This window comes from Notamacropus eugenii, chromosome 4, assembly GCF_028372415.1.
Source record: "Notamacropus eugenii isolate mMacEug1 chromosome 4, mMacEug1.pri_v2, whole genome shotgun sequence".
NCBI classification, from domain to species: Eukaryota; Metazoa; Chordata; class Mammalia; order Diprotodontia; family Macropodidae; genus Notamacropus; species Notamacropus eugenii.
In genome coordinates, this window is record NC_092875.1 from 282,507,396 (window position 1) to 282,527,102 (window position 19,707).

The 19,707-nt window shown below is 35.5% G+C and overlaps 1 protein-coding gene across 4 annotated transcripts in view; it reads left to right on the forward strand.

Moving 5' to 3' along the window:
• YTHDF3 (YTH N6-methyladenosine RNA binding protein F3) overlaps nucleotides 1-19,486 on the forward strand; it is a 46,464-nt gene extending 26,978 nt beyond the window's left edge. For 2 of the 4 annotated variants that reach the window (XM_072604677.1, XM_072604678.1), the window contains one exon: nucleotides 10,249-16,265. In XM_072604677.1, coding sequence (XP_072460778.1) covers nucleotides 10,249-10,302 — 54 coding nt within the window. In that variant the 3' untranslated portion in view covers nucleotides 10,303-16,265. The other 2 variants (XM_072604675.1, XM_072604676.1) reach the window with 2 other exon arrangements.
• The last annotated feature ends 221 nt before the right edge of the window (nucleotides 19,487-19,707 follow it).

Consider the following 19,707-nt stretch of genomic DNA (forward strand, 5'->3'; position numbering starts at 1 on the left):
CTGGTCACTGGATTCAGATGGCTCTGGAGGAGAAGTGAGGCTGGTGACCTGCGCAGCCCTCCCTCACTCAAAACAAAGTCAAGTGCAAGTCATGTCATCATTTCTCTGATAGTATGGTCTTCTTCAGCAGCGAAGGACCAACACACATGTTCTTATATTTCCTTGACACAAATTCTACAAAGTAGTACCCCAAAACTCGCTTAAAATGTTTCAGCATTTGTTAAGCTTCTTCAAAGTGCCTAATCAGATAGCACAGAAAAGAATATGAGCTCCTTATTCAGCACTTGCCTTAAATCTGCTTATCTCAGTGGAATCAACTCTTCTCAGATCTCTTTCACAACTCAACTTTTTCAGGAGTCCTTCCTTCTAAAAAGGGGAGAGGCCCTTAATCTTGACTGCAAACCTCCAAAATCTACTAAATCATTTAGTAATTTAGAAATTTACAGTAAACATGTTATGTCAAAGACAAATTTAGTTTCTAATTAGTTTATAATGCCATAAATTTCTACAAACCAGAAAAAACTTCCTCTTTTTTTTTTGGTTATATGATTTTTTTATCTCTGTCACTTTAACCTGATCTGGACTAAAATAACAAAGTATTTTACTGGGACTGAAAGTTTAGCATCAGATTACAGAAAGCTGGGTGAATTATTTCAAATATGAAACTTCATCAGTCTTCCCCAGAATTCTAAACTGTGGCTGCATTTTTTTTTTTTTTACATCAATCTTTATGGCTGGCTGCTTTTTCCTCTTTGAAATCTTACAGAGTACAAACAACCCTAGATATGACACAAAGACAATACAGTAATTTCAGACAGTACAATAAAAGAGACACATAGAAAGTCAGCACACGCAATTTACTAAAAGCCATTTCAAAGCTTTTAATTTGAAGTAATTGAAAGTCTCTTCTTCAGGTTGAATTTGGGACCTGTTGAGATTTTTTACATATTTTAGACCAATCTTAATTTCTTTAATGCACAGTAATCAGAAGTGCCAAACTGAGACCAAAATACATTATCATCTGAATCACTTGCAGTTTTAAACTATATTTTACACAGTTTTATATAGCACATTCTTCTAGTCCCAAGGCAAAAAAAAAAAATCTGGTGGAATTCCCATGGGTACGCTTACTACTAGATCCCATAAGTTCCCCAACAATGTAGAGGTTTACCCTTATTTTCCTAAGGACACTTCTACTGTGAAGAGGCTTAACTTATGCCCTTAAAGGGACTTCCCAGAGCTATCTTCTACCCCAACAATGTGGGGGCTTACCTTTCTCAATAATGTGGCATCTTACCTTCACTAGCAATGTCTGATCTTATCTCTTAGCTCATGTTATCAGTAAGCACCCCGACATAGACAGGGGGCCTGCTATCACAGGTTCTTAGATCTGCATTTATGAAGGGAAAGTCTACTTTTGAGGAGTCAACAAACACTTTAATTACATTCAACAGGCTTCCACTTGTCTTGTCCATTTTACATATACATATACATATATATATACATATATATACACACACACACATATATATGTATATATATATATATATATAATATATATATATATACACGTAATGTCCTATTTGTGGAATGCTCAGGTAGGCTCACAAGGTCTTCCTCCAGGCAGTTCTGACCAAACTCTCATACTCCCAAAAATTGTCTCTAAGGTTGGGCATGTTCTTAAGATGGCTGTTCAGTAGTCTATTCTCAGGAAAGAAAAGAAAATAGATACACATAGTTACCAGAGAAGAAAGAAAAACCAACATTTGGGTTTTCAAAGCCAAAGGCTGCTTAGCAGCTTCCCAGAGTCTCATCTGGCTCACAAACTTTCTTCTAAAACTAAGCCCCAAAGCAGAACCTCCTCTCAGAGTATATATACTCTTTTCAGAGCCAGAGGGCACAACCCCTTCTGACCCAGTGCTGGCAATCAGCAAAAGGTGTGGGCCTTTGTAGGAAACCAGCGTCTCTCAATAGCCCTGCCTGAGGGAAAGAAATCAATGGGCTGGGAAGATTTTTACCTCTCATTATAGCTGAGAAGAATTTGAGATTGAGGAGAAGTGACTCTGGGGCCATCTTCCCTGAATAAATCCCTCAGTGAAAAATTGACCACATCACACTGCAGTGTTCTTCCAAAAAGCTATCCCAGGGGAATCCTAGCTGGCTCACCAAAAAATGGGAGTGTGAAATCAGCAGTAACTGAGGAAACAGATTTGAACTTATTGGCAAGGCCTGTAGTTGCACAACAAATTGGGAGCAGGCTCCTCTGTAGACACTGGACCCTGAAAACGGACTTTGCACAAATTTTATAGGTTTATAAGAAAACAATAAACAGGACATAAATCAGGATGTAAGATTAAGTAATCTGATTTCTTATTGGAGAAAAGATTAGGGACTTTATGATTTGGTAGGGGGAGAGCACATTTTGGAACTTTACCAGGTGTGAGACAGGAAAATGGGAGGGGGAGAGTGGAAAATGAAACCCTAGTCTCAAATTGTAGTCAGTTTTGGAAGACGAAGTCAGTTTGGTTCACACAATTCTTATGTTTTAAGTATCTTAAACTCTACATATGGAAAAGAGAATTATCTTTTTCCCCAAAATTCATCTTTCTTACTGATTTGTGAAGACCTGAGTCATTTGTATATAGTTGTTGATGAGATGCAAAAGTAAGGGAATATAAAGAGAAAAAGGGACCCAGTACAAAACCCTGGGTACACCCAGTTAGGCTGTAGGACAGGTTTGTATAACTTGCAGCCTGTGAGCTTCTTACGGCCCTTGCTCCCCTTGCAGCTTGCGAAAGGATTTTGGATGGCCAGTGAAAAATGTAGAGCAAAATATCCTTTGTACGCAGAGGAAATCCTTTGGCATGCTACAAGAGGCCTATGGGTTGTAAGTGGCCAGTAGGCCACAAGTTGTGCAGGTCTGCCATAAGACATGTATGATGATCCAGCAAAGGAGACTTCATAGCCAGGCAGGTAGGAGAAAAGCCTGGGAAAATCAGCATAAAGAAAACTTGGAGAGGAGAGATTATTTGGGGAGGGGTGTCAGAGGTGGCAGAGAGGTCAAGAAACGATGGGTAGTGATAGACATCAGGCCTAACAGTTGAAATAATAATCTCAGGGTGAGCAGTTTCAATAATAAAATTATAATAGAAATAGCTAACATTGATATAGACCTTTAAAGTTTGCCAAGTGCTTTACACATTTTGTTTTATCTTCCCAGCAACCCCAGGGGGTTGATGCTGTTATTATTCATATTTTGCAGATGAGGAAACTGAGGCAGATAAAGGTTAACTGACTTACCCAAGGTTACACAACTAGTAAGTGTCTGAGGCCAGATTTTAACTATCATTTCTATGTAGATTCTTTTCAGATCTGTGAAGTTCCACTGTCTCATTTGAGCTTTAGTCCCTTGTCAGCTCTTGACTCTTGGACATTTTAAATGAGATATTCCAGAGATACCTTAAATTCAACATGTCTAAAATTGGATGCATTATCTTTACCTTCTATACCTTCCTCTTCCTATTTCTCTTGAAAGTACTACCACACTTCCAGGCCCGCCCTCCCCACCCCCCAGGTCCATAACCTTGGCATTATCTTGGACTCTTCACGCTACCTCACCCTGCACATTCTGTCATTGAGCAGATACTGTGGTTTCTAACTCCATAGAATCTCTTCTCTATACTCAGATAGTTATCATCTAACTCATCACTTCACTTCATCCTATACACTTCTGCCAAAATAATTTTTCTGAAGTGCAGGTCTGACCATGTGACTTCCATACTCAACCAATTCTAGTAGTTACCTTTTTCTTCAAGGATAAAATATAAACTCTTTTTTATCTTTTGAAGTCCTTCATGTCCTGATTTGTGTTTGTCTCTCTACTTTTGTTGTACATTACTCCTCTTTTCTATAATTCTCCAGTTTAGACAACCTGGCTTTCTTTTTTGTTCTTCACACATAGTTTTTGGACTGGCTGTTCCACGTGGCTGTACATTCATACTTCTTTCTTATTTTCTACCTTGGGTTCTCTTCTCTTCTTTTGACATTTAACCCAAACACTTTATACCTCCACCAAAACTACTTTGTATGTTTGCATTTCTTAACTTTATATTAATGCTATTCATATTCTTATGTGTACTTATTTCCCCATTAGAATGTAATTTCCTTAATAATAGAGATTATTTCATTCTTTGTATTAGTATCTACCACTTAGCATAGTATCTATATAGCATGTATTAAACCTTTAATGAACACTTGTTGATGGACATAATGAGATCCTGATAAACTCCTGCAAGTGGCTTTGAGGGTTTGATTGGAAAGACATTTTGAGAATTAAGATGAAAATTTAAAAACATTTGGCATTTAGTTTTCACTCAGGAAATTCTGAGTTTATATATACTTTAGCATGTTAATAGTTTTATTCTCTTTGATAATTTTTCATATTTACCATTTTAAGAGAGATTTACTACAGTTAACCTCTTAAAAAAACAGTTTTAAAAAAACTTTTTTCCCCATAGCCTCCTAACTTTCTTAGAGGAAAAAAAAATTAAGACAGTTTACCAAAATAAGTACTCCCAGACTTCTTTTCACTGAAGTAAAAATACACATTTTTCTTCCAAGTTCTAGTTCTTTTTGAAAGTAAACTTTAAAAAATAATTCTGTCCTAGTGGTATATAATAGAAATAACTCAGGTTTTTAAAGTTTTGTAACACATTTTTCTCATCTTATCATCTTCTCATCATCGTAAGTACTTCGGGTACTTCCTGTTCCTATTTTACAGATGAGTAAATGGCTCCAAAAGATTTAGTGACTTGCCCTGGTCCTGTGAATCAAGTCCAATATACTGTTCATAATGCCAAGATCTAAGATCATCTTTGTGTTTTATTCTTCTTTTGCCCCCATTAACTCTCCTACTGTCTTTTTCTTTACTCTCTCCTTTCCTCAGATCTCAGAGGAAAAGTGGCTCCTGTGTTCTTGATCACCATCTTCTGCTAATTTCTCCCACCAATTCTTCATTCTTCCTTTTTATTGACTCCTTCCCTGTTATCTTATATACGGTATAGATATCCTTTGGTCTCTCTCCTAAAGAAAAAAAAAGCACCATTCACATGCATGACCTTACTCTTCATCTCCCCCAAGCTGTGATTTTTCTCTCTCTTGCCAAACTAATTTCTTCATGTCACCTTTACTTCTTCACCCATTCACTCCCCAATCCATTGCAGTCTGACTTGATGCCAACTTTTCTCCTCTTGGCTAATTACTTATCCCCTCATAGTACTTTTTTCAGTCCTCATTCTCCCTAACCTGAAGCATTTCTTACTGAATCTCCTTTCCTTCAAGACCCATAACCATTCTCCTCAGGGAAGCTTTTTCTAACCTCCTTGCTTAAATGAATCTCTCATTCCTTAGATTTCTCATAGGACTTTATGATACCATCTTTGCATTTATCACATAAAACTATTTGTGTTCCAAGACTATACTCCCTAAAGTTTGAGCTCCCTGAGGTCAGTGTCTATCTTGTTTTATCTCTGTATCACTAGCCTAATGCAGAGGTTTACCACAATAGGTATTTAATGAATGCCTATTGAAAATATCTGATATTCCTCAGGATGACTAGATGGCCAAAAGTTGCCCAGTTGACTTGGGTTTTACTGGCTCTTCTCCCCTCCTCTTCCCTCCCTTCCCCTGTCATGCCCTGTCTACTGTCCTGCCCTCTCCCAAAACCCTAAACCTACTGCACTGTGAAACTGGGACCCCATTGGGCCCCTGCCACAGACTCCTTTACAGTGATTATCAACAGTAACTGTTGCTGTTTCCCACCCAGCCTGATAAAAGTCTTTGTTTTTCTGGACCTCATTAAAGGGGCCATGCCCTGGACACTTCTTAAACAGGCCTATTCAATGAACTGGTGTTGCTTCATCCTAAATGACTACCTGCAAAGACCTTGGCCTGAAGAGCCAAGGTGCATCCTGGGTCATTTCCAGTCATTCTGAGGAATATCAGGACACTAGATTCAGATGGCTCTGGAGAAGTGAGACTGGTGACCTGCACAGCCCTCCCTCACTCAAAACAAAAGTCAAGTGTGATGGCATGGTCTTCTTTGGCAGAGAAGGACAAACACGACTGAAAATACCCGAAATTAATTTCACTTGCAAATTGACATGCTAAAGTCTCATAATTTGGGGAAAGCTATTCCTTTCCTGTGTGGGCATAGCTATCTATTTCCAAATCAGCATTTAGGATTGTAGACTTTTGGTAGGTAGGATGACCTTGGAGATCATGGGTTCTTAAAGAACTTGGTGATTTTTTTTCCCCAGTGTAATCCTGTATGTTTTGGGGATCAGATGAGATATTTGTAGAGTGCTTAACACAGTGCCTGACACATAGTAAGTGCTATATAAATGCTTATCTCCTCTCCCCTTATTCTGAGAAGGGGTCTATCTGCTCACTGTATTGTCAAAGGTGTGCATGACACAAAATAAAGAATCCTTGGTCTAGTGTCTGGGTGGAAAACTTGCGGCCTCAATGTGGCCTTCTAGGTCCTTAGGTATGGCCTTTTGGCTGAGTACAAGTTTTACAGAACAAATTCTTTTATCATGAGGATTTGTGCTGTGAAATTTAGATTCATTCAAAGGGCCACACTTGAGGACCTAAAGGGCCATTTGTGGCCTTAAGGCCCCAGGTTCCCTATCCTGGTCTAGTATAATACTCTTGTTTTATAGATGAGGAAGATATAAGACCAGAAAGATTAAACAACTTGGGATATTCCTAAAGCTCTGATCCTCTTAATTCCAGTCCAGTAGTATTCTTTTCACTGTACCTGAAATAAGTCCATAACATGTATATAAATATAGAAATACCCACGTACTCCATTGTCACCTATTCTTCCCCATCAGTCTTTGTAATTTTGAAAATGATAAAGGGGGGAAATTTCTTAGTGTCTATCATTTACATTTTTAAACATTTGCTATATGCTAAGCTTTTCTGTAAATACTTGTACCTTGTGACAAATTTGTCATTTATGTCTTTCAATTTCCCTGAAAAAGAATGAAATACTAGATATATCTGATTTAAAAATGAAATGAATCAACAGTACTAATCTTTTTAAAAAATGTCATACAAGCTTAAAGTTTGCTGAAATACAGTGTTTTTGTGTCTCCATTGGTCAGGTAATACTTTAAAAAATTTGAGACCTGGTCCTGGGATCCAAATTTTAAATTTCTTCTAGGACTCTGCAATTCTGGTGCTTAGAAAGAGTTTCCTAAACTGGGCTGATGGCTATACAGTATGTGTCAGAGATAAGACTTGAACCCAGGCCTGTCTGACTGCTAGTGCTGGCTTTTTATCTATTCCCTTTGCTAGCCAAACTCATCTACAGATAATGACAGTTTACTAAGCTGTTACTAAACTTAAGTTTGCTAAAATAGTAGAAAATTCACTGATCTGGAAATTAGGACATTTGGATTGGAGTACAAACTCTGTCCTTGATCATATCATTTGAAATTTCTTTGCCAGTTTTTCTGTAGTTGTAAAAGGTTGGAATAGAGAAAATAGTCTAAAGTTCTTTACACCTCTCCTTTTATGAATGACTTAAGGAAATTCTATGATATCTATGAGGGCCATATTTTTTAGAACTTAAGAGTTGTTATTTCTTGTATTTTTTTTTAGTAAGCAGTTGTGAAATATAAACTGGAGATGAAGAGTTTAGACGGAGGTTTCTTATTCACTTCCAAGTCTTGCATAGCTTTTATTTGTTTTTATCCTAGATCAGCTTTTGATTATTGAACAAAAATAAATACCATTGTAAATTGAACACAGGGTCCTCTGCAGTGATTTAAAAACTATGTCAAACTAAAGTAAGGGGCTGTTTTTTTTAAATTTATTTTTTAATAGAATGGAAGATTTCCAAATAAAGGATTCATTGTCTGATTATAGTGATAATGTTAATTCCATGTGATGTGTTAAAATAATTTCTTTGTCAGAAGTTTTGTTTTTAGAGGTAGAAATTATATTGAACGCTTAGGAACCTTAATAGCAAATACTCCGAATGAGGCAAAAGGTTTTCCCTGGATATTTTATTTAAAATAGAAGAGGATTCATAGGACTCATCATAGATTTAGTTCTGGAAGAGACTTTAAGGAAGATGTTAGAGAATGGCCAAAGGGAACAGGAGAAGGATTCTAGATATAGAACAGACCTGCACAGCATGCAGCCCACAACATGGAGCCTGCCAAAGGGTTTCAGGCAACCAGCAGAAAATGTTGAGGATGTAAAAGAAGGTAAAGATGTAGTAAGTACTTTGTCCATAGTCTACTTAACCCATCTTCCAGTAGTCACTATTGTGCCTGTCATGTAACTTGGTGGGTGGGTTGCCAATTTGTACTTTCATCTGTTTGTCACATGACCTATGGCAACCAGTCATTATCAGTCTGTCTGTAGTCTGAGAGGATCAGTTTTAAGATAAAAATCTTAAGGAATAAGTATAATTAATTGATGTTTATTGAAATGTCACCTTTTTTTAAAAATACTGTTTATTTACAAAATAGTTTAGTCATTTACTTTATTTGGAAAGGGAGATACTAAAAACCTATCCACAGCCCAAAGAAGTTTAATTTTGGTTTCCTATTTTAATTTTGGTTTCCTATCTACTGCCAAGTTGTACTGGTCTGATAGGGAATTAGAAAGGGATCTCAGAGGCCAGCTAGACCAGTACTTCTCCCATCTTCATTTTGCAGATGTGACTCTAAGGCCCAGAGATATGAATGACCTTGCATCAGGTCAAAGAAAAAATCTTGGGGTCATTAGAAATTCTAGGATTGGAAGAAGTTATTGATGAATGATACAAGTTAATCTACATAGCAGCAGCTCCCTAAACTGAGATTAAAAGTAAGACTTGGTAGGTGCAAGTGCTAATCTGAGATCAGACTTCTTGGTTTTTATGGTGTGAAATTAGTAGGAAGGCATTTATTTGGGCTTTAAATTTGGAAGAGATACTTGTAGCATGAAAGGAAAGAAAAAGTAGAGAAAGGAGGCATGAGTTTACCTAAGGTTGGGGGTATTTACCCTCAACTAAGTGGAAGCAAATAGAATCTTTGAATGGAGATATTTTAAAAATACAACCACAAATATGTGCCATCCTTCTTTAATGTTTATGAACTTCTGTCCCTTTCCCCCTAACATAACCAATTTCATTTCTGACAGTTAATTGTATCACTGTAGTTAAGCTTCCGAGTTAAAAAAAAAAAACAAAAAAACTTTTAAAATAACTTATTACTAAGAACTTCCTTGTTTTAGATTTGTGATGTTATCAGGGTAAGGAAATACCCTTTACTAAAGCTGACAGCTCTGTGACTTAGTTTTTAGAGAGTTTCCTGTGACATTGAGAAGTTGTCACTTGATCATGTTATGTCAGAAGCAGTGCAGAAATCTAGATATGATTGACTCCAAGCTTAGCTAAGCCTTATCATTTGTACCACACATTATCATGGAAGCAGCATGATGTGGCAGAAAGAACTTCAACTGGAAGTCAGAAAACTTGGATTCAGGTCTCAAATTTCTTCCTTTGATTTCTGTATACCTTTGAGAATATAAATGTGAATGATGCATAGCTATAAGTTATTGTGTCAGGGTTTATACTTTTCTAGTTATTTATTATATACACAAATGGTTAGTGCTCATCTCCTATTCTTCGTTGTATCATTGACATAACCCCTCCTTTTCTAAGGGTATGCCAGTAGAAGTGGCCTTTGGAAGATTCTACATGCAATGAAGGCTTTCAGTAAGACACAGTCAGCTTCTGTGACCAGTGTTCCAAGGCCCCATCATCCAAATCAGGCACACTCATTGCCATGAAACAAAAAAATTAAAATGTCATTGGCTTGTGATTTTGTAAAAACCTGACAAATACTGACTCTTCAGAAAGTATTAGGATTCTTGTCCTTAAAAGTAAACATGACATTTTTACTGTGAAAGTTACAGATTTGTACACTTTCTACCCAGCATTTTTTTTCAAGGTTATCCTTTTTAAATTGCTATTCTCTTCAGTTACACATTACCAAAATATGTTACAGTGTTTTAGTAACACATGGAACACTGTCTTCTAGAATCTTTAGCATTTTTTACTTATTTATGAGGTGAAGTTGATACATAGGAACTCAGATTTACTGTGATAACACAGTTTCTAAGTAATACTTTTCTTTGAGGTGTGTACTAAAACTTTTTTTTTTTGCCTGCCAATTCTATCTATAGAAGACACAGCACTCCCAGCTACTGCTACGGGAAATACAGAGAGAGCCTCTGTAGGCATATATCACTACCTTCCCACCAGCAAAATTATGGTCTCAGGTGTGAGAAAACAGAATTTAGATACCAGGCTACTCTACCACACCTTATTTCTTAAGGTATGACTCACTATGTGCAATTGTTTCTTTCAACAAGTTGACTGAAATGAATTTTGGAATCAGATCTTGTTTTTTCCATTGATTTCCATCATAAAATGTCGATTTTTCCCTAGAAAACAATTTTGTAGTCAAACTTTATGATAGCCACACTTATAAAACATGCCACAAATTTTAAGTTATATTATCAAAACTTTCAGTAGCTTTACTGAAAAATTAAATAGATTAACTTCTGAAACATAGGTTTTTATTGCTTTCTTTTGTTTACATATCACCTGCCTTCTTCCCCAAGAAGGAAAAAATGTCTCTACTCTCTGCTCTATCCCCTCATATACATAAACCACATAGTGCATAGATGCTTTGGTATAAATTGAATTTTTTTTTTAAATGGTGAGTATAAGGTTTATTTTTAGATTTACACTCAGACACACATGGTGATTTTGTTGGAGCAGAGTAATTTTACAGGACACAGATAAGGTAGTGAGGATTTATTTTGTTTACTAAAACTGAAGTCTTTGTATTTTCTTTTTTTTTCTTTTACCATAATAGAAGTCCAGTTGTAATTCCAAAACAAAATACTTTTAGATTTAACTTAAGTACACTCAGAAATAAGTTTGTTTCTAAATATTTTTGTTCAACAACAAATACTTTAATGCAATGAGCATTATTTAAACTCACTTATAAAGTATCTTAACATATTAAAAGGTATCTTAAAAATAAGATTCCTTCAACTGTCAGTTAACACAAAAAACTTAAAATATTATTAGCCAATTAATCTTTGTTTAGGCAATAAAAGAAAGATGCACCTTCCTGTTTTTCCAGTTCTCAAATAGTTTTTCATTTGGAATGAATTTAGAATTGCATGTAACCAGAGCTACTTATGACTGGAACTATCTTTTTGTTTGTTTTACTGTCTTTGGGGCCTGGAACAGGGCATTTTATTTAATGTAACTTAATTGAACTACAGTGCAAAATAAAAAAAATAATATTTCATATGCAGAAAGAACTTCAGCTATAAAATAATTATTCATTAAGGATAAATCCAAGTGCAAAGTAACTGAACATAGTTGATGTTTAATCATGTTGGTTAATTGTACTTCCCCTTTGGTGTGCTGTAGTTTAAAATTTATGTAACAGATATCTATTTAGTTTTAACTGAAATTTGTTGTAGTTGATGGTACCGTGGAAAAAAAGATTTCCATGTTTAAATAACTCTTCTCCATTAGTTAAGATTAGCCTAAACAGTTTTATTTGTAAGAAAATGAGTTGTAAATGGCCTTAGACATTTTTCATATAACTTTTCTGAGAAAGTTACATGAGCATATTATCTATACTGTGTAATAAAAGGCTAGAAATTACTGTTCTATGATTTTTAGCCATATTGCTGTAATCAAAATTTGTTGTAGAAGCACATGCTGTTAACTCAAACATTCCCCTTTCTCTTCTGGCAACTTCCAGTACTCCTCTGTAGGCCTTCATTACCTTATGCTTGAAATCCAGTCTTATCTTCCAGCCACCAGCCAAAGTGATTTTCTTAAAAGTGCTGGCCCAACCATGTAGGTTCCCTTTCCCCATCCTCTTCCCACTCAGTGCCTCCCTGTCACTTCCAGGATCAAATACAAATGCTGTTTGGCATTCAAAGCCCCTCATAATCTAGCCTTCTCCTACCTTTCCAGTCTTTATACATCCTTATTCTCCACCATGTACCTACCAGTGACACTGGTTTCCTAATTGTTCCAACGTAGAAGATACTCTCTTAGCTCCAAGCATTTTCTCTGGCTGCCCCACCCCCTTACCTGGAATGTTCTCCCTGCTTCTCTATGTCCCCTGACTTTCCAACTAAAATCCCATTTCCTGTAAGAACCCTTCTTAATTTTATAGTGCTTTCCTTTCATACTTATTTCTTACTCATCCTGTATAACTTGTTAATGCATGTTTGTTTCCTTATTCTTTCCTCCTTAACAGCTCCTTGAGGATAGGGACTGTCTTTTGCCTTTTTGTATCCCTAATGCTTAGTTTATGCCTGTCACGTAATAGGCACTTCATAAATTTTTATTGACTGACCTTATGTCTTCCTTGAAACAGTTTCCTTCTGATTTGATCAATAACAGAGGTATAGATTCTAATGAACTTTTTTTATTATTGACCTTGGTTGAGAGTGGAAATAGATCATAAGACCATAGGTTTAGAGCTAAATGGGACCTTTATAGGCTTATTCTTTCAAATTTCCTTATTTTACAGATAAGGAAATTGGAGTCCAGATAGATAAATTATAATAGCTAACATTTATATAGCACTTTTTAAGGTTTACAGAGCACTTTACTTACACCATTTTTGATCCTTACAACTGTGTGAAGTAGGTGGTATCCCATCATTTTACAAATGAGAAAATTTGAGACAAAATAAAAGACTTGTCTATTGCCATGTGATGGCGCAGCTAGATGGCATAGCAGCTAGAGTACTAGGCCTGAAACTGGAAGACCTGAGTTCAAATGTGGCCTCAGACATTTACTAACTGTGTGACCCTAGACAAGTCACTTAACTCTGCCTCAGTTTCCTCATCTGTAAAATGAGCTGGAGAAGGAAATGGCAAACCGCTCCAGCATCTTTGCCAAGAAAACCTCAAATTGGGTCACAAAGAGTTGGACGTAATTGAAAATGACTAAAGAACAAATTTAGGGCAGCTAGGTGGCACAGTAGATAAGAGTTTGGGTCCTGGAGTTTGGAAAACTCTTCTCCCTGAGTTCAAATGTGGCCTCAGACACATGCTAACTGTGTGACCCTAGGAAAGTCACTTAACCCTGTTTGCCTAAGTTTCTTCATCTATAAAGTGAGCTATAGAAGGAAATGGCAAATCATCTGGTATCTTTGCCAACCCCAAATGGGGTCATGGAGAGTCAGACATGACTGAAACAACTGAACAACCAAAAGAGTTGTGTAACTAGTAAGCATCTGAGTCAGCATTAAATTCTGACAGGGAGGTAAAATGACTTGCCCAAGGTCACACTTATTTTGAACATCCATGGGGTTGCTCCAAATCTCATGCTCTTTCCAATGTACCACACTGCCTTTCTTTTATTTCTTAAGTGTAACAGATTAGTAAAATCCTTATAAGAAGTAGGTAAATAATTGTGAATTTAGAATGCACATAGAAGAGAAACAGGACACTCCCTAGTGTTTTTATGCTACACAAGTTTTTCAATTCTCTGTGAACATATGTAGATGTTATGATTTTTCTTTTATTGCTTTCTTCTATTCCATTTTGGTAATATATGTAACAAATGCTTTTTGCATGAGAGAAAAATCTGTTTGCCATGTGGCTTATAGCTAGCAGTTATCATTAACCAGCTGTTGAATTCTTCTGTACTTTTCATTCAGATGCTAATTAATCACTATGCATAGTAGAAAAACACTACCCAAAGCTTAATAATATCATTGCTCATGATAAATTTCAAAGTGAAACAGACTGCACTGTCCCTTGGCAGAAAATCTGAATTGATTGAAGAATGCTTAAGTCCTAGTGTCAGATTGATTTGGCAGAGAAATTCAGTATTGATGCCTTCTCAGTCTGTTGCATTTGCAATAACAAAATTTTAGTTGTCTGTAAGAATTAGAATAGAATATTTAATGTAATGAATGGGTATAAGTTAAAGATGCATTGTTTCAATTGTATAAAGTTGTTTGAATGAAGAAATACTGTTTTTTTTTTATTTTGGTCATAATATGAAAATGCAAAACTATTCTTCATTCTCACTTTCAGGGCTTTCCAGCATCCTCTTCTTCTGTACTAGGACTGTCCTTTAGTTCCTACTCCTTCCCAGTGTACTCCCTTCAGACCATTATCAACTATTTTTCAATGATTCTTAGCTCGATGTAACAGTAATTTTTTGATTTTCTCCTTTATCTGTCTAAATTCTAACACCTGTAGTGTGTGTTCCTCAAAGGGGTTGTTGTAAGGCTCAGTGAGATGATGTACACACAGCATTTTATAAGCCATTCTGTAGGTGTTAACTGCTAATGTTAATGGTATTGATGATATTTTCTATCTTTCAAGGACTAGCTTGAGTTGGTTCACCTTCATGAATTCTTTTGTGAATACTCAAGCCCTTATTGATTACCTTCTCCCCAAAATGCAACTGAATCTTAAATTATATGGGATAGCAGCTTGATGTCAGCATTTGTTAAGCATTTTCTATGTGTCAGGCACTGTTGAAACATTTTTTACAAATATCATCTCCCTTGATCCTCATAACAGTTCTACTGGCAAGTGCTATTATTAAACCCCATTTTACAGTTATTGAAAACTAAGGCAGACAGGTTAAGTGATTTGCCCAAGGTTACACAGCTAGGAAAGTGTCCAGGATCAGATTTAAATGACAAAGAGACTGACTTTAGAAGACTAAAAATGACTTTACCCTATTATCATGCCAAAATATTCCTCTCCTTAATTTTCATCTGTGGATTCCTAGTTCTGTCCTCCAGTTTACAAGTAAAACAAAAATAATTTCTTCCTGTCTTCATATGCTATATCTACATGCCTCCTAATTATCCCTAGTTCTTCTTACAGATCCTCATCTGAGAAGGTTTTGAGACTCTTCACCCTACCCTCCAAGTATATTTGGTACTTAAAAGTATGTTAACAGAAATATTATATGAGCATTTAGTTATTTAGGAACTGTACTGTAAATGTAACGAGGGCCTTGTCGATTTGTTTTTGGTTTTGATGTGATTTGTGATTTCAGCAATATTGAAAGATCCCAGCTGAGAAAGTCTTCCTTCTACCAATGCATATCAGTACCTGTTCTGCAACTTAGTCCTTCCTTCTTTCCTTCCTTCCTTTTTCTTTATTTCTTTCTTATTTATGGAATAAAGCAAACATTACCATAACATAATAAAAAAAGATGATTGCACATGAAACTGCAAATTACTATGTATAACTTCCTGTTCCTTTTAAATATACAACAAAGTTGTCATGTAAATTTTTTTCTTTTATTCTTCCCTACCCCCCCACCCTAGAGATAGCCACCATTATGTACAGATAGGTGTATGTATATGTAAAATTATTGTATACATGTTTCTATTTATCAGTTCTTTCTCTGGATTCAGATAGAATCTTTCTTCATATGTCCTTTATAGTTAGTTGGGGTATTTATAATAGGTAAAACCCTCAGTCATTTTTAAAACAATAATGCTTTTACTGTGTACAGTATCTATTGGTTCTGCTCATTTTGCCCATCATTAATTTTGTGCAAGTCTTTCCATGTTTTTCTAAAATCAGTGAGCTTATCATTTCTTACAGCAGCAGTATTCCGTCATGATAGTATAACTTTGTTCAGCCATTCCCCAATTTATGGGCATCCCTGCAATTTCTAGTTTTTTGCTGCCACAAAGAAAGCTACTGTGAATATTTTAGAACATATTGATTCTTTTCCTTTTTACCTAATCATCTTTGGAAAATAGGCCTAGTAGTGGTGTATTGCTGGGTTAGAGGGTAAATAAATAGTCTTAGAGAGTTGCCTGAGACTCTGATACTTTAAGTGACTTGGTCATACAAGTGACAGGGTCACACAAAATTTGAAGTCAGGGTTGGACTTCAACCCATATTTTTTTAAAATAAGTTTTTACTGATGTTTGCAGCTATGCTAATGAAGCAGAAGTTATATAACTGTATAGCCCTTAAATATAATCATTATTACTGTGGCACAGTAATTATGTTTTGGGCATTTGGCTATAACGTGTTAACGACCACATTGGAAAATGTTGGTTTGGGCAGCAGTATGCAGAATGTCCCTGTATTAGACAGAAAAGGTGACAGTTTCTACACACGTTGAAATGAAAAGTATTTGTTACAACTTGATTTTGTGTTTTATTTTTTTTTTCAGGAGAGAAATAGAAACAAACAATAACTATGCGGAGATGCCCTGCTAGAAATACAACACTAATGATGTAGACTCTGGAAATGCCTCCTATGTCCAAGAAGACATTATTAAAGCTTTTTTTTTTCTGCTTAAGGTGACATCTTTGAACACTTTAACACACAATTGACTCTTCTTGTATTGGTTCTCATCAGCGCATCTGCCCTTATACTCTCTCACCAAACACTTGAGAACTGTAACTTCGTCAAGCACTTTCTGTCCTGAAGCTTTTACCAGTATCTGCTGTCTTTTGTAATTATGCATCCTAGCTAAGGCACAGGAGACTGAATGAATGCAAGGATTCATTAACTCTTTGAATTTGTTAAATACTAACAACCATTAGAAGTGGTTCAATGATGTAAGATTCACACTGCTTCAACTTTTTCTTTGTCGTAGTTTTTTAATTGTCAATTTTTAGCTGTTTGACAGATTAAAAGCAAAATCATGCCATATTTAGTCCTGGATTAAAACTCAAGTCTAAATGTTCATGTGAAAATTATTGTAGTAAACTTTCAATATGGCAAAGCAACCTATATTTTAGCCAAACAAAATATAATCTGAAATTATATTAGAATGATATTTCCCTTGTCTCAAATTGTTTGGTGTAACAGAATATTGATATGCAGCTTGGTGGATGTCACCAGTTAATGCACATTCTTCTTCCTTTTCCCCTATTTTCCTCCCCACCCCCCAAGTTATAATATGTATACTGAAAAATGTGCATTTGTCTGAGGAATTATTTTGTTTGCTACCTACCACTTGATGAATCTCAAAGTTTTGAGTAAATGTACCTCAGTCTAATCAGACTTTTTATGACCTTTCTAACTACATTTAAAATAATCCTTAATTCTTATTTCTGGGTCTTTGCGAGCCTGACAGATTGCTATCATGAAGTAAAAATTTACTCCTAGATGATTCACTAGCTAAATAAACATAGTTCTTGTTTAGCAAGCATATACTGTTTCTCACCTTTTTTCCTCCAGCTTTTGCAATGTCCTAGAATCCTCAAAATACTTTGAAATATGGCCTTGATCCATGGATTAAATCAGTATCTAAGTGAATGTGTTGATGTTTTATTGATCAGAGCTATATAAGTGGGAATATAGCGTATTTGGGTATTCTTGTAGTTGTCTTCTTTTTAAAAACATCTTACCTTTTCTTTAATTTTAGCTACATATCAACATTAATTTTATATCTTGGAAGAAATTGATTTAAACAATTTAAAGTATCAAGCATCTGTATTAACTGATTTGACTGCATAACATGATGATGATGATGATGATGATGATGGTGATGGTGATGATGAACATAATATACTGGCACCAGAGATTACTGTCCTCAAAGGAAAAAGCCGTGTAGAAAGAAAATATGTTAAAGCTGATAATAGCAATACAGTAGATCCCAATACCTTGATGTTTCACGTTACTCCACATATGTTTACATCATGTTTGGAAATGTTTTCCTTTACTGTGGTCCTAGTGATCACTTCAATTCCGAAACTTAATGGTAAATATAGCGTTGGTTTCTCTGAGGCTTTCATTTAAATATCTTTAGGTTGCACAGTTCTCCTTCCTGTGCAAATACTGTATCCAAGTGAAATGATACAGTACTTGCAAATAACTCTAGCTATTTCACAGCTACTAAGTAATCAGTCTAGTTATTTCAGTGTGTTGAGAACATTCAAATCTCAGTAGCATATAACAAAAACACTTTTCTTAAAGGGAAATTGCACCTATTTTACCCATTCTAAGTGTTTAAAAAAGTAAGCCATGAAACCTTTTATAATGTGTCTATTATAGTTGTTTATAATTGCAATTGGCATTTGGGTATAGTTACCAAACTTTTTTTTTTAATCAGTAATATTATAGGGCATATCATATCATCAGGATGTTGGCTATTCTGCATGGTCTGAGGAATTGGTCCTTTAGAGCTTAAGAGAGAGCCTGAGCCCTTCTCTACCCCCAGAGGGCCTCTCTTTTTGGCACTTTAATACAAATTTTGTTTTTTAAAAATACATCTAGTTCAAATTTGTCTAATTTACATAGACTTCTATGAGATAAATCAGCATGGGAGCACTTTTCAGCAAGCCAGCTGATTGTAATAGCTGACTCAAATGTCATATGTGATTAAATAGATTTATTCACAGTGAGAAATACATTGCAGTGCCTTCAACCTGGATTGCTAATGTTAAGTGAAATAGGTGCAATAGTCCTTTAGAATAAGAATTTTCTATTTTATAATGTAAGGTTTTTCTCCCAATTGGTAATTGTTTTTCTTCATTAAATTTTCTTGTAAGCACCCGTCTTCTCTTCCTTCTTGGTCTATCAACATAGTTAGTACTTATAAGATTTATTTTCTTTCAGTGAAGCTAATAGATGATTGTCTCAGCAGCACAACTGAATGTTCTTTAACTGTAGGACCAAATGGGAGAGAACCTGGGTTCTGAGATGGGAGAGCACTTACCAAATATTTGAAGTAATAGAGCATACAGAAAAACTATTGGCCCAGTAAATTTCTTGTTTAATGTTTTTTCTAGTTCTGGTTTGAATGTTTCTTATTAAAATTACCTTCTGTGGGTATTTTATTTTGGAAGGTGTTCTAGTTTGTGTATTTAAAAGTAAAGAAATAACTAACCAAAATTAGTATTCTTTCTCTATACATACTGGTACTTGCAGATTCTTTCCAAAAGAAGCCCCAGCCTTTTTTTAGTTTTGGTATTTGTTTCCACATTTTTAACTTATAATGGTCATTCTAACTCAAGAACTATGTTCTTTTTGAATACCATGCATGGGGGTGGGGCTGCTGTTAAACGGTTTGCAATAAAAAAGAATCAGCTTAAGTAATTTAATACTTTCAAATGAATTTTGCATCCTTTAAAAATAAGTTTAAGAAATTTAAGAGACTTGTGTTTTCATTAAGTTTTGCATATCTTTTGTTATGCCATGTAAATTCCCTTCTCTTTTTCTTATGATTAAAGAAAAGGTTATGATAAAATGATTAGTTCATTTACATTCTCTTGTAGCGAAAACCATGGGAATTTAAATTTTGTCGTGTTTGGGTTTGTTCATTCATGTGAATGATGGTACAGTTGGGTGAGGATTTCTGTTATGGTACCAAAACTCACCATTTGGTCCTCTTTACTCTTTGAGGGTTTCAATAAAAACTGTTCACTCACACCTGCCTTTTTCTCTCTATTCTCTTTTGTCAGCATATAAGATAACTGCCCAGTGAAGAATAAATCTTGCAGTATTTTTTGCACACGTAATTATGGCTTTCCTGATTGACACCTTCCCCTCTGAGTGCAAATAGACTACAACACAGTCTAGTACAAACTTTAGTTTAGAGCAGCCTTTTCAGTTTGTATTAACTTCAGAATTTCACTAGAATAATTTTTC